At 44.3% G+C, this 16,298-nt stretch overlaps 1 protein-coding gene across 1 annotated transcript; it reads left to right on the forward strand.

Annotated features, from left to right (window-relative positions):
- The first annotated feature begins 2,708 nt into the window (after window positions 1-2,708).
- Window positions 2,709-12,403, forward strand: LOC106858851 (uncharacterized). The gene is made up of 9 exons (XM_014885747.2): window positions 2,709-2,840; window positions 3,023-3,104; window positions 3,943-4,096; window positions 5,472-5,617; window positions 7,852-8,028; window positions 8,802-8,915; window positions 10,243-10,329; window positions 11,187-11,334; window positions 11,685-12,403. The coding sequence occupies exons 1-9, from the start codon at window positions 2,830-2,832 to the stop codon at window positions 11,714-11,716; spliced, it is 951 nt and encodes a 316-aa protein (XP_014741233.1). The 5' UTR covers window positions 2,709-2,829; the 3' UTR covers window positions 11,717-12,403.
- Window positions 12,404-16,298: the final 3,895 nt, after the last annotated feature.

Raw genomic sequence — 16,298 nt, forward strand, 5'->3', positions numbered from 1 at the left:
GCTTTTTATTCTAAAATAACAGGCACCCACCATTATGTAGTGGTCCAGAAAACCATTGTATTTTTATGTCCTTTTTCCTCTGGAGCACCTCAGCACAGCCTTTCCAATTATAACTCACTCCTCTTGCAGATTCTAGAGCATCTTTGATCTCAGTCTGTCTTTAAACACTCCCTAGAAAAAATCTTCCCAACCCAGCAAATCCAAGCAGGAACCTCTGCCCTTAGTTCTAATTAACCTGTTATCAACCTGAGTCAAAGGGATCAATAATCAAGGCCTGTAACTCCCAGTAATCACTGAGCTACCCTGGTAAATGTACCCCAGTGAAAAAAGTAGGGAAATCTGTCCAAGAGCTGGTTATCTATTTAATTACATGGGAGTAATGCAACCTTCCTCGTTTTGCTGTACCTTGCAATTCAATATTAGCCCTTGTAACTAATTCTTAAAGCCTTTTTAACAGACTTGGCAGCAAGAGGCATTAAATGATTTGCAACCAGAGCTTTTTTGTTTACAAATTGCACAAAATGTTGCAAGTTACAGTAGCAGAGTAGAGGGAACAACAAAACCACCCTGTGGTCTTTACTTCTCTCATAATCAAAAGCAAGAGAAATACAAAAGTTGTAGCAAGAGCTACTGCCCCTGCCCTGATTTTGTGAGCAGTTCATTCTATTTTCTTTAAGATTTTATTTTTAATGCTTTTTACATGTCCAATGTGGCATCTCAAATAAATCACAAAGAGGTACTGAGGAGTTAAATATCTCGTATCAGTGTCAATATCCTACACAGTGAAATTTTCCATTCCTCACATTCCCTAGTTACTACAGCCATGCACTGAACATTTCCATGCCTTTATCTCTTCCCATTTTTTCCAGGGATTCATGCCAGCAGCACACTGAGGTATGGGACCCTCTGACACGAACACATTAAACCATCAACCTGTGCTAACCCAGTTTAACACAAAACTTTGAAAAAAGCTACATGTTCTCCAAGAGAATTTGTTAAGAAAAATGGATTCTCGACTCTTACTCCTTTTCCAGGTCATTAAAAAAGTATCTCTCTACATAGAATAGTTATTTATCACAGCTCTTAAAATATCTTTTCTGTTTACCCAACTTAATTAAAACCAAGACCAATTGAGCACAACCAAAGCCCCACCCTCAGCAGCGATATCAGATTTGATATCACTGATTCCACACACGGCAAGAAGCAGAACAGCAAATAAGAACAAAATTACTCCCCTAAATTACTGATATCAGATTTGATATCACTGATTCCACACACAGCAAGAAGCAGAACAGCAAATAAGAACAAAAACTACTCCCCTAAATTACTGACCTGCTGGCTTAAATCAATTGGAAAGTCTAAATGGGCTGAAAGAGTTCTCCATCTGGAACTAATTCAGTCTTCCTCCCTCAAGGCCAACCAGCAGCTGATGTTTACCAACAGATGAAAACGTGGCAGTGGTTGGCAGTTGTTTCTCTTGGATTACTCACAAAGACTCAATCTTCCAGCTCAAAAGAACCAGCAGAGTGAGTGCTTCTTACACTCCTTGTATTTTCCCCAAGCCTTAACTACGCTCCCAGTAACAATTACCGCGAAAAAAATACCCACAAAGAGCTTTAGAAAGTCGGCTTGCCACAAACAGACACTAAAGGTCAATTATGTTGCAAGGGTTTGAGAAGCTGGCGCTGATGTGACAGTGAAAAAACAAAGATTTGTCTCCATGACCCTTCATGAGTTACGCAAAAGGTCACTCAAACATTGCTCCCAACGCAGCAAATGCACAAAATTCAGCACCGTGAGCAAGCCCCGCTCATTAACACCGCTTCGTTATGGCAAAAATAGCAGCCAAGACGCTACAAACAACACAAATACAACAGAAGACGCTGAAAGGCTGAAAAGCTGAAAAGCTTAGCACTTTGTGGCACTCCAGCTGTGTTTGTGCTCACCCACTGCCAGAGCTTTCCCTCCGCATTCCCAACCAGCTCCCCGCACTCCATCCCCACTCCCGCCCGTGTCCCTGTGCCCGCATCTCCCGGAGCATCCCCCGCCCCCGAGCGGGGTCCGGAGCCCTGCCCGGGAGCACCGCAGCCCTTCCGACCCAGCCCTGGGGCCCAGGGGTTTTCCAGCACCGCCATCCCCCTGCCCAGGCCCGGCTGGGACCGTCCTCTGCGGCAGCGCCCGCCGCTCCCACCCCTCCCGGTATCCCTCTATCCCTCCATCCATCCATCCATCCATCCATCCATCCATCCATCCCTCCATCCCTTCTCCATCCCCGGAGCTCTCAGAGCATCCCGGCCGGCACCTGCGCTCCCACAGCTCCGGTAACAACCACCGGGCTCCGGCAATACTGTCCGGTAACACCGGGCTCCGGTAATACCGGGCAGCACCCGCCCATCCCCTGCCGTGCCCGGAGCCCCGGGCTGAAGAGGCGGGTCCGGCCGGGCCCCGCGGGCTGACCGGGCACCGCGGCACCGAGCTCGCCCTTTTGTCACCGCGGCGGCGGGGAAGCCATTTTACCAAAACCACGAGGAAACCAAGCAAAGCAGAAAGGGGTTACAGGGCACGCACAGCCGGGTGGAGCCGCGCAGAGCGCTGCGCTGCGGGCCGCCCCTCACACCGAGCCGGGCGGGATGCCCAGCGCCGAGGGGACCCCCGGGGCGGAGGGGCGGGAGCGCGGCGGCCCCGCCGCCCGGGAGGAGCCCAGGCTGCGCTTCCCGCCCGTACCGGGGAAGTGACGCCAAGCGGGTCGGCCCCGGAAACGCCGCCGGGACCCCTCCGCAGCCATGTAGGGCCCGCGGCCGGGGCGGGACGCGACGCGCGGCCGTCGCCATGGACGGCAGGTACGGGCGGGGCGGGCCGGGTCGAGCCGCACCACGCGCGGCGGCGCGGGGGCGCCACCCCGCGTTCCCCCCGCGCCTCACCTGGAAACGCCCGTGCTGGGGATGGGGGGTCGTGGGTGGTTCCCCCCCCTGCTGTGGGGGTGGTACGGCCTCCCCTGACGGCCCCGCTCTCTCTCCCTCAGCGGCGCCGCGGCTCCGGCGGGGCCGAGCCTGCCCAACCTCACCCCGCGGCACCGGCAGCTCATCCCCACGCCCTGCGGCCCCGTGAGTACATCGCTGCTGCGGGCTGCTTGCCGGTGTCCTCCGCGTTTCTCTGCCCGGGGGGTGGGATGGTAAAACATGGCTCAAATCGGCGTTCCGAGTCAGGTGCATCAGGGAGATCCGCGCGGCGAGGATCGGCACAGCTCTGCTGGCAGCATCGTGGAGTGTCGTGAGCTGGGGGAGATCATTGATCCAGCTCGTGGCCTGCACAGACACCCCAAAATGCCACCCTGACAGCTCTCAGGGCTGTGCCCATTCCCTCTGGGAAAAGCCTTTCCCAAACCTAAACCATTCCTGGCCCATCTCCAGCCGTTCCCTGCTCCTGTCGCTGTCCAGAGCAGAGATCGGAGCTGTCCCGCAGGAGGAGCTGTAGCCCCGGAGCTCCCCTCACTCTCCTCCAGCGGAACAAACAAATGTTGAATTCCTGCCAGGGTGCTGCTCCACCTGAAGTATTTTAATAAAAGAAAATAAGGACTTTGCCTTACTGAGAACTGTCGTAACGGTTTTCTAAAAGTGTGGGGAAAATTATTATTTCCAGGCTCTGGCAGGAAATTGCTCTTGGCAATCTTCATGTCATGGATTATAAAACCATGGCCTTGTGAAGCACAAAGACAGGCTGTGGGTATAAACCAGGACAATCTAAGCTGAGATTAATTACGAAATAAAGTTAGACTTCTGCCTTCCTCAGCAGTTTGGGAGTTTCAATCCCATCGTGGAGTTTCTCTTCCTTTTCCTAAAAGAAGCCCTGCAGTCTCATTTACCCCACTCGCCTAAAAATACCATTTTTAGGAACAGTGAGTTTATTCTGCATGATGTGTTCAGGAATTTTCTCCCTTTACAGATAAAACCATGTTCAGAGCTCTCATTCCCTGTGAAGATCTACTTCTGTGTCACTATTCTGTCCCTGCTGAGTGTCATAGGGCTGACCATAGAGACCCTGGTGCGCCAGGCTGAGGAGGATTTCACCATTTCCTTTATTCAGTTGGTTGGAGTTGGTAAGAAACCCAGTTTGGATGGAGTAAATAATGAAAATAATAATAAATAAATAATGTGGTCAAGCAGGAACTGAAGTTTCTTATGTAAGAGATACTGAATGTTCAGCTATGCCAGAAAAACTCACCAGTTCTTATTTTAATGACTGAGCCATAATGTGTTGGAAATTCAGGTGTCCACAGTCCAAGCTTCCTTCCTTGGGTATTTCCAATCAGAGCTTCAGAAACTTCTGGGGTCCATTTGTATTAAACAGAAATTAACATGACAATAATAAACTCAAGGATTTCAGCAAATTTCACATGCATGTGCATATATCTCTGCAAAAAGTTTGATGACCAAAAAAGAGCTTCCTTTCAAATTTGTACAACTTTTTGTGGATTAAACAGTTGAGTTTGCAAAACAAGGAAATACTATTTTAAGCCTTCCAGGTCTTCCTGAGGTCATGTCCAGAAAATCACATGATTCACTTTGGAATTGGCCAGTCATTTTCCATTTTATTATCTAAGGGCAGTGAAAAAGGAAGTTTGTTCACTGAAGGTTTATTTAGAGGGAGTGAAATCATTATTTAATTTGAAAATTTGTACAACGCTGTCCCCATGTCCCAGCACAGCAAATGTGGATGAGTTGATGTGTGGAATTCAGGAAGCAGTGCTTTGCAAAGAGAAATTAGTTCTTAGTTTGGCTGTAGTAAGAATTAACCAATGTTTGCAGCAGCATCCTGTGAAAGAACAAAGCCTTTGCCTTATGGAAGTTTTACCAAAAAAAAGCATAAAATTCACAGTGACAGCTGACTGAGGGTTTGATGTATTTTATAAAAATAAAACTCAGACCTATCCTGACCCAATTCTTTTTTGTATTATAGTTTGCAGGGTGGGGTGTTTCAAAATGTCCACACTTAAATAAACTGAATCCAGTCCACGTTCAGTTCCACACACAAAGCCTGTGCAGTGGGCAGACCACAGAGGCAGCACTGTGTGTGAGTAATAAACTGCTTTTTAGTCACCTGAATTACTCTGGGAAGATGATTAGATTTCAGTTCTTTGATAAAAACGGTGCTGTTTCATTTAATTCAAATAAACAACTGGACAACACGTTCAGTGTGGTATTCATAGAATGGCCCAGCCCAGCTGCCAGTTGGGATAATACACTGCCATTTCCACGCTGTTACTTCACAAGTAATTAAAAAATTAACCAATTATTGAACTTCTTGTGTGCTGAACACAGCGGGGAGTGCTGGAATTCCCTGATTCGAGCTCCTGGGTGAGAACAAAGATGGAGGAGCCTCAGGGACCCTTGGATCCTTCCAGAGGCTCCCAGGCTGGGACTTGTGGCCCGGTTGGAGCTGGCACTGACACTGACACTCCCTCTCGTCCCCAGTGTTCTGTGTGTATTACGTGAGCAGGGGCATCCTGCAGGAGAACCGCCAGGAGCTCGTGGTGTTCGTGCTCTCCATCGTGCTCGTGATGCTGCGCTCCGTCATCAACTTCACCCTGCTGCCCTCGGAGCACAAGGCACAGCTCCTGGTCAGTCCCTGCTCTGCTCCCTGCCCTCCTCCCCTCCCCACTGCCTGCCTGCCTGCCACCATCCACCAACATGTCTGTGGCAACACTGATTGTAGCATTTTATATGTATATAAAATTAGAATTGTATCATATATATATATATAAAATATATAATATATAATTAGAGTTGTATATAATAGATATATCATTTTGTATATATAATATAATATAACGTAATATAACATAATATAATATAACATAATATAACATAATATAATATAATATAACATAACATAATATGAATTATATAATTATATATTGTATAATACATATTACTATATATTATATTATAATATATAGTATATGTACTGTATAATATACTGTTATTATATCAGTGTTATATATACTATATATACTGTTCTATACATTCTTATTTCTTTTATATTATATGTTGTTTATTTCTTCTTTATTATTTATTTTATATTTACATTTATATTTATTTATATTTATTATTGATTAGATAATCTAATATATAACATTTATATATATAAATATTACATAATACTATACAGTATCATAAATAATATATACTACTATATATACTCTATAATATATTGCTATCATTGTTATAAATACTATATATACTGTCATATATATTATATTTATTCTTACTATTTATTTCTTATTATGTACTGTTTATTATTTATTAGATAATAAATAGTAATCTAATAAATAATATATAAATTTATATATAAATTATTAATACATATTACTATATATTATAAATAATATATACTATTATATATACCATATAATGTACTGTTATTGTATTATTGTTATATATACTATATATACTGTTATATATTAATGTCTTTTATGTATTGTTTATTTCTTCTTTATAATTTACATTTATATTTTTTTTACATTTCTATTTATTGCTATTTATTAGATAATAGATATTATTGTATTTTATATCCTATTTCAAATATTAATTAGTATTATTAATGTATTATTGTTACTGATAACAGAGAATCAGGCTGAATTATCCCTACTGAAAAACAGAATGTGCACACCCACAACTGCAAATCTTCTCTGAGCTGTTCTCTGAGTTTCCTTATGGCAGCACCCACAAACAGCAGAAATATCAAGGAATTACAGAAAATTAGATAATTACTGTGAAATGTATCCCTCACTTCACCTGGGCTGCTTCCCCTTTCCCTGTGTGAAATGTGTGGCCTGAGGTCCCAGCAATCCAGCCTAGGCCACAGCTGGAATCCCCAGCCTAGGCCACAGCTGGAATCCCCAGCCTGAAGGCACAGCTGGAATCCCCAGCCGAGGCCACAGCTGGAATCCCCAGCCTGAAGGCACAGCTGGAATCCCCAGCCTGAAGGCACAGCTGGAATCCCCAGCCTGAAGGCACAGCCATGGCCCAGTGCTCAGAAATGTCATTTTCTCACATTTGTGGGGACCTGCAAGGTAACAAAAAGATGCAGCAATGCCAGTCCAGGTTATCCTGTTTGCATTTCATAGCAGGAAAGTTCATGAAATGATTTTATTCATTAAGGTTTGTGGTTAAATCCCCACTTGCTGTGCTTCCAGGAAGTGCTTTCTTTTTATCACATTTTTCTCAGCAAGGTGTGAAGTCATCCAAAAATGACTCTTCAGCAGGAGAGGTGGCAGCCAAGAAGGGAGGTGGAGCAAAGCAGCTTTGCCAATTCAGTTAATTCATCAATTGGACATTGAGTTAAAGACACTTTTATCTGCAGCAGACTGGGCTGGTAGGGCCAGTAAAGAACAGACATCAAAGAAATGCAGGTTACTTTGCAGGTGCACTGCCATGTCATCAGGTTAAATATTAAACAAGAACTTCAAAGTGAAGCCTGGCATAAATGTGAAAAATTATTAGGGGGTTTTTTACTACTCCAACTGTAGCTTAGATTATTGGAACTCTACTTCCTGAGCCGGAATCATTTCTAGTTATAAATGTTTTCATATCAACGGAATTCTGAAGGATGTTTTGCCACTTGAGCCGTCCTTAAAGCAGGAGAGATTGAGTGTTAGCTCCAGCAAAGTGGACACAAAGCTGTTTTTCTGGGAATTCTGCAAGGCCAGCATTGAGAATAACCCAGTCCCCAGTGGGAGAGGTTGCTGTGTTCCAGCAGGAAGCTCAGAACCAGTCTCTGTGAGGATTTTGTTGCTCTCTCTGTATTTGCTGTCCCTGCTGTGGCCAATCCCCTGCTGTTCTCCTCCCTCAGGCCCGTTTTGTGCTGATCCTGCTGGTGGGCTCCTTCGATGTCATCTGTGCCCTCATCCTCATCCAGAGCCACTCCATGATGGCATTTCGGGTGGGGGGTGCCCTGGAGAGCCTCCAGTCCCAGTACTTCATGCTCAACCTCTGCTTTTCCATGCTCACCTTTGATCTGCAGGCACAGGTAACAGGACTCTGGCCCCCAGATTCCCTTTTTCCCTCTCATTGATGTTATCTTGGACTGGCTGAGTTGAATTATTCCTTTCCAAGAGCAATCCTCTCTCTTACCTTTATTATATTAATTTAATAATGGTTGCAGCTCCATGTGTGTGCCACAGCTTAGCTAAAACCCATAAAAATGAATCAAAATATATTTTATTGTTGTCCTGCACAAAAGGAGAACTGAAGCTTATTTTTGGGAAGCTTATCCCTAAAAAAAAAAAATTGCATCCAGGAGCTCCAACCCACCCATGGATTGAAATAAACCTGGTTATTACTGGTTATTAGTTGAAATAAGCCTGGTTATTCCTGGTTATTAGTTGAAATAAGCCTGGTTATTCCTGGTTATTATTGAAATAAGCCTGGTTATTCCTGCCCATCTCAGCCTCCAGTGTCCTCCTTTCCAGCTGTCTCCTGCATTGAGGAAATGATTCTGGGGTGGGAGAGGGGAACTTGACCAGCAGGGCAGGGAGACAGAAAATGAAGTTACAGATGGGGGAAGTGAACCCAAGACCTGTTACTTCTCCAAGCACCCTCATCCTTCTTTACTGCTGCATTGCTTTATCTGCTCTCCCTGTTCTTTGTTGCTGTTATACAGGGAATACCTCTGTCCTTATTTAAGGAATAATTTCAGCTTTTAGACCCATTCCCAACTTGCTGTTGCAGGGAGTTTGTGGCAGATTTTTTTTTTTCTCTTGGTTTCCAAGAATGATTTCATGCAATGTTTGCCTCCCCCAGCTGTGCCTGTGCATCCTCCTGATCAGCCTGCACGAGATCACCGTGCTGCACAACATCATCTCAGCCACGGGCGTGCTCTGGGGCTGCCTGAAGGTCACCGTGGGCATCATTGCAGTGAGTGTCAGCTGCAGGGGACAGCAGGGACACACAGCCCCTGGCACTGCCCATCCCCACCCTCAGCGATTCCCACAGCCTCAGGGAAGGGAGGCGGCATGGACAAAGGCAGAGCACCAACAATATGGAAGGTTTTGTCTAAATTTGTGTCTGAACTGAGCACAGGGAGTGAAACAAAGTCATGTTGTGATTGTGACAGTGACTTTGTCACATTTGTGACAACGACTTTGTCACGTGTGCCATCCCTCTTTGTGACTGAGGGACATTGTTTTACTCTCAGTCCTTGGTCACTTCAATGAAATCTGGAGGACCACACAATATTTCAGCCTCTCTGCCAAGGCTGGGTGACACTGGGAGCAGTCCCTCAAATTATTACAGTGTTACAGACACAGTGAGGCCTTAAATCCTTAGGAATCCACACCAGAAAGATGAGGGGTCCTTTACTGGGGCATTTCCTTCAAAGCTCAGGGACAGTTTCCAGGTTAACCTAAAGATGTGTGAACTTGAAATGTCATTTTTCATGTCAGACTGAACCTCCTCTGAAATCTTCAGCTTCTGTTCCAAGAGTGATTGCAGAATCAGGGCCAAAGTACATCAGATAAGTGAGTTTTTTATTACCAGGAAGGAGTTTAGGGGTTTTTGGGGGTGGATGTTATTTTATGCCCCTGAGGTGTTTGCTTTAGTCATTGACACAAATTCCTGACAGCTGAAATACAGCTCCCTACGTGTTTTGATGCCTTTCCTTGCTAAAATTGTGCTTTTAAAACACATCAGTTTTGGGTTTGGGGGGAATCTGGTGCTGATCAGATGCATCCAATCCAATCCTAACACTGGCACAGTCACTGCTCTCACCCCCAGTGACTCAGCTGCTTTTCCTTCCTTTGTTCAGACCTGTCCTCCCAGCCCAGGGCTGCTGCAGTCCCTTTTCTTCTTTCCCAAGTCCCAGGGTGAATTGTGAAATTCAATTCTCCTGGCACTTCAATCCTCTTGCTTCTCCCACATTTCACTCCTCAGTGACTGCACTTCTGTGCAGTAAAAAGAAAGGTGGAGAAAGACTAACAGGGAGCTGTTACCCATAAAACATTCAGCTGCTGGAGAAAATCTGAGTGTGCCCAGAGAGAAAGGTCATCACCACTCCTGGTCCAGCTCAGGGGAAAACAGAGGCTGAAGTTCCTGCTAAAAAACACAGGTGGAGAAGGGAAGTGGAGAGCAAAACTAAAACTGAGAACTCAGCTTAACCAATACTGGAAATGCTATGAAAAATATGTAGCTTTTCATAGAGTATATAGCAATGACTTAAAAAGCTGTATCTCATCTTCTTTTGCAGATTTTAAAAGAGCTGAAACCCCTGGTGTGGGTATTTCTGATTCAGAATGTGCCCGAGGTGGTTTATCTCATCTACCTGCTCTACACGGTAAGGGGAGCAAGGCTGGGGGGTCTCACCCTCATCTTCCTCAGGGCCCAAAGGTCCTGCCTCACCCCTTCCCTGCAGCTCCTGCTGGATTTGAAGAGAGCAGAGCACATCCTGCCTCTCCAGGATCAGCTTTTCAGGACAGGGACCAAGTCAAGTTGTTCTTGAACTGATCAGAGGGAGAGGCTCTGGAAGTCCCTGCAAAGAATGATGAGGGAAAGATGAAACAAAATCTTGTTCCAGATACACAAGTCCTCAAAAATGCCTCCCATGCTTCACAAGAAGCCTCAAGTGGTGCCAGAGCATTTGACCAGGGCTCAGTTGTTGTATTTTAAAGAATTTCTTAGGCAGCACCCACAGCTGTCGATCCTGTTGTAGCCAAAACAAGGCAGTGCAAGCCCAGCAAACTCCAGTTTGGGGCAGATTTTTGGCTCTGTAACACTGATAAAACCTTTATCAGTGGGCACCTCCCACAAGAGATGTGTGAAAGAGGTGAGGAGAGAGGAGGGCAGAGGGAAGCCAGGCTGTTTGTCCTGAGCAGGGCTGGAATGCTGAGAGTGGCCAGTGCTGCTCCTCCTTCACACCCACAGCGCCCAGACAGCCACAGCCTCAGGGATCCCTTTATCAAATGGAGCTTCCCATTATTGCTGTTTGAGCTGGCAGAGCACAGCAGGGTCCACACTGTCTACATCATAAAATCAGAAAACTCTGATGGTTTCAAAGCGACCAGTTGGGTTTTTCTTTTCCTCCAGTTACCACCTGGTGACTTCTCTCAGAAATTCAGTGCTTGGTTGCACGTTGTAGCTTTGAGGCTTTCTGGCAGCACGTGGTGATGGTTTCATGTCTCCCTTTTCCTGCAGGTGATAAGGGAGTGGGGCAAAGGCAATTCTTACACCCTGGAGGCTGCTTTCATCACTGGCTCCTGCATTTCTGTGGCAATAAAATCTGTTCTGTTCTGGGCTCTGGTTCACGTCTACCGCAACTTCGGGCAGGGGCTGAGGGAGAGAAGTAAGTACCCAAAAATTCACTGGGAAGGGTGGAGCCTCTCCTGTCACGGGGAAATAGCCAGGAAAATCCTTAGGGATAATCACAGGACAAGGCAGAGCCCCAGTCAAGCAGTTCTGCAGCCTCAGAAGTTGGGTACAACACACGTGGCTTTTCCCTGAAGAAAGCTGGCACCAAACTGAGCAAGAACTGCTGCTGTCCAAAAATCTCTGCTTGCAATATTTCTGTCACTGTTTCATACAGAGACAATAAAGGGAGCTGGGAGCCCTGATGTGACACAAGCCAAAGCTGCTGTTCCTGAGGGTGGCTGAGGCCCTGCAGTGCTGCTGACTGAGCTCCTTCTCTTCCCACAGTGTTTTCTTCCTATGGAAGGATCGAGTCCTGAGCCCTCCCCGTGCAGCTCTCACTGAGTGAAGCCACCCCAGCAACTCCTGAGCAAGGACCTGCAGCATTCAGGGTGGCAATAAAAAGTCACTTTGCCAGGATGGAGGAGGTTCAGGAAGGTGGCACATGTTTGTTGAAGCAGTGCAGGTGAGACAGAGCTTAAAAAGCAAAATATGCTTGGGAAATTCCCAGCTGATCCTGCTGACAGGACCAAGCATCTTTCACTCCTTTTCCTGCTGCTTTGGAAGCACAGGGGGTTCACACCTGCATGGCAGTGGGGATTGTTGCTCCTTTCAATGCTTTTTTGCCTGGATAGACACAAACATCATGAAGGAAATTTGCACAGCCATGCTCTGTACCCGAGTCTAGAAGGGGATTGTGCTGCCATCATGTCCCAGCTTGGCTCTACTGCTGAGCCCTGATGGTTTGGTGACAGCAGTGTCCCCTGTCTAGAGCTCCTTTTGCTCCTCTGGCTTCAGAATATTTCAATTATTTTTTTTTTTTTTAACCCCAGCTACACATGGAAACTACTCCTTGTAACCTCACCTCTCCCTCAGTGTAACCACGGTGCCATTTCATACCAGGGGGACTGTTACAATTAAGCCTTTAATATTGTAATTTAAAAGTTGGGTATTTTATTGACTGGAACCTTTAACTACTGGCTATTTTTTAATAAAGTATAAGCACAGTTTGTGTGTGGATAATTATTGCACATGGAACAGCAGCACTTCAATGGGAAATCACAAAACTGAATAGGGAAGAAGAGGAATTAATGGGTGGTGTGGACATTGCACTTCTCTTCAGACACAGCTTTAGTTGCAGGCAGCTGGACACTGCAAAAAGCAATTAAAATTAAAAATTTATTACAGCTTATTAGGGAGATTTACAAGGATTCTATCAAAACTGCTGTAATTTTTTTTCTCATCCTAGCCATCTAAATCAGAACTTCTATTACAAATACCTTTTTCTCATCTTGATCTCCTAAACCTGAATCAAATCCACTTTTCCTGCAGCCCAAGGGAGGCATGAAGAGTTAATGGTGTGTGGTCAGACTGCAGGGGCTGACAGAGCAGCAGCTGCCTCTGACTTCATCCCACAAGCCCCAGTGGCACCAGGGATTGTTGCTGGAAGAATTAAACATTTAAATGTCACAATGAAACGTTTTCAGTGCTTCCCTCAGCCAAGCCCCGAGCAGGAGGGGAAGCTCTGCTCTTGCACCAGGCCTGTGCTGGGGCAGAGTGAGCTGCAGGAAATGTTTGATATCAATGTCACAGAAAGTGCTCTGGCCATGGACAGCAAAGAGTTTGTGTCACCAGCCAAGCGTGGAAAGATGGAAAAGCCTTTCCAAACACCAACTCCACTTAAATCCAGCTCCTTCACCTGCAAAAGGCAGCTCCTTGTCAAACAAAAACTCCATTTAAAGGCAGCTCCTTTACTGCAAATGGCATCTCCCAACTGCTGGCATGAATTACAGATTAATTCTGAAATCAAAATACTTCAACATCATCATTCATCTCAAGTTCCATGGGAGAAGTGTCTGGAACTTCATTCTGTTTCTACCACAGGCAATTAAAGCTCACTTTTAATCCTAAACTTCCTGGATATCAAATTATCAGATCATTTAACCAGCATTACCCTTATCTTTCTTTATATTTCTATCATTGGGCCTTTAAAAACAGTATTTAATGCAGCCCAGCTGGTTGTAACTAGATTTGTTTCAACTTGCATAGCAAATCCAGCAATTCTTTTGAGACTTTTGAGGAAAGTCTGCTATCACACATTCAAAAAAGCCTTGGGTGTGTTCCCAGAAAACAGATGCCACTGTCCCACTGGATGTGTGTCAAACCCCACACAATTCCAAGCAACTGATTGGGAATTCCCAATTTTATATTCTCCCCAGTCAAAAGGCAAATTGATCAATCCAACTTTACAAAAGGATTTTATTGAAAGGATTGAAAAATATTTTGTTTCTCAACAATATTTAAAACCAAGTTTTTAATGCGTTAACAATATGTCACAGGATTTTTCGTCTTTTAAAAATTCAGTACACTGCTTTATTCCCTACTACAGTTGGTAACAACTTCTTCAATTTCTACCAGAGGATAACTTTAAAAAAAAAACAAAAAAAAAACCCCAAATTAAATTTCCCAGCTTCCATTTTGGCCCTTTGTAGATGAAAGGATCTGTAGGTGCCAGTGACTTACAAACCCTTTTATTAAAAACTCTTAATCAGCAAACCCACATTTTTAGCACAGTTTAACCAAGTTATTCTGAATAAGCTACATCAGCAAAATGAGGTTTTATTGCCAATAAAGTGAGGTGCATTTCAGCTTTTTTCTGGTTCAGAAAAAAAACCACTCCTGGAGCAGTTCAAATGCAGAACTCCAGGGCAGCTCCAGCCTCACTCTCCTGCAGTTTGCAGATTAAAAGCCTTGCAAAGGGACTTTGTGATGAATTAACATAGCCCAGGCTGTGAAAGGAGCTGGGCCAGGGAGAATCAAGGCAGCTTTTGGAGGAAAAGCCAGGACTGAAAGTGCCTGCCCTGCCTGAGCTGGGGCTGCAGCTCTGCCTGGGCTCAGCAGCCACCCAGAAAATGCCTTTTCCCAGCAGCAATTCTGTACAAGCAAAGCTGCAGCAGCCTCAGAGCCAGCAATGCAATTGCAGCAGGTGATAAATTGAAAGAAGAAATTTCAAGCCAACCCCTAATGTAGATCTAAAGTAGTTCAGTACACTTTGATTACAGATTTCATTACCTGTGCACTCTGAAAATTAAAAGTTCAGCAATTTAGTCAAGAATAGCTTCACTATTATAAAAAGCATAAATAAAAAGTGCTGAATATAGTTTTATCTTTAAAAAAATACTAGATAAGGCTCATAAATCATTTCACCTCTGCAAAATGATTTTCCACTTCTCCAGTGTGCCTAGAACTGCTCATTCTCCACTCATCCACACGTTTCTCTAGACACCATACCCTGTTCCTTCTCTCAATTATTGCATGTTTAAATAAAATAGTTTCAAAGCAAAAAGCCTGACACTTCTCTAGTTCAAAAAGTAACCAGTTATCAAATAACTGATTACTCCACTTAGGAAACCCGTAAGCAGCTTCAAAACAGTGATAAAACAATTACTGCAGATTCAAGTGAAAGAGAAATTCCAAAAGCTCTCTGGATATTCTCCAAGGTATCCCAAAATCCATCTGGTTTTGACCAAATCAAACCAATATTCTATTTTACAAAATGTACAAACCAAGTGTTAATTTTTATGAACACGCTTTCATTGTGATTTGAATCGTTACCCAAGAGTTTGCTTCTCTTTTCTGGAAAAGTGCTCTCACCTGCATGTCCTGAACTCAGCCCAGGGCAGCATCCAAAAGGGATGAGACATCATTGAAACCACCAGAGGACAACAGGTCAGGCAGAGTCTGGAAATGAATCCATTTCCCACTTCCACTTTGGACCACAGAAACAACGTAAGACAATCATGAAAAAAGTTCAGCAGAGAATTCTCAGCCCGTTCCCAAGGAAATCCCAGCTCAGTCAGCAAATTCCTTCCTTGGCAAGATTCTGCCACAGGCTGACACTGAACAGCTCCTGTCCCTTCCTTTAGTGAGCAATGCAGCAAGACTTGAAAATGCTGAAGTTTGGATAAGATGATCAAGACACTGCACCACAGAGAACATAAATGTAAACATTATCCTTGGGTTTGCTATTTTGCAGTTAAAGTACAGTACAAACCCTTTTATTTCCCCCAACCATTATTTTGTTGGGAGGTTTTTTTTTTTTGTTCTTTCATAAAAGCACATACAATAAAATATGTACAGAAAGAAGTTAGAAACATTTGAAAGCATCTTAGAAAAGTAAATGTGAGACTTAGAATATCTTGAGTGTGCTGAAGGCACCGTTGCTACTCCACTGGGAATGTGTCCTCTCATTTCCCCAGCCCACCAAAGCAGAATCCCATCCTGGATTACTCAGCACCAAGAGATGGAAGGTATCCATGGAAGTTGAGGGCATTCAGGATCTAGAATAGGGTATTTTCTTCAGGACAACAGTGGAACTAGAATTCAGTAGCAACTGAAGTCCAGATTCTTCTTCAACACTTGAGAATTACTTTTTTTTTTTTTTTTTAAACATGATAGTCTCTAATGCTACCATTTATCCCAGGGAATCAAACAAAAATAAGAAGAAAAACCAACACATGGATGATTCCCACCAAGAGGAAGTGCAGAGCTGTGAATTAGCTCAGCTACAAACCCAGAGAAACCTGTAATAATTAATGCTCATCCCTGCTGTTTGTGGGTAATTCCACAGTGCTGACAGCCAAGGGTCAGCCACTGTTCAAATGGGCACAAGAGAGAAAATTGTATATATAAAAAATATATACTTTTTATTACTAATTCCATCTATTAATAAAAAACACCCTTTGTGGGTGTTTCTTCAGTGTGTCACACTTGCAAGTAAGAAAGTATTTTCTGGGCAAGGCCTATTTAAGATAACAAAGAGGAGCTTGGTTTTTTTTTTTTTGAAGAAAACTTCTCAGAGCCTTTCTGCTGCTAGCAGTGTTAAATGGAGTTACAAACCTA

Source organism: Sturnus vulgaris, chromosome 25 (assembly GCF_052056855.1).
Source record: "Sturnus vulgaris isolate bStuVul1 chromosome 25, bStuVul1.hap1, whole genome shotgun sequence".
Classification (NCBI taxonomy): domain Eukaryota; kingdom Metazoa; phylum Chordata; class Aves; order Passeriformes; family Sturnidae; genus Sturnus; species Sturnus vulgaris.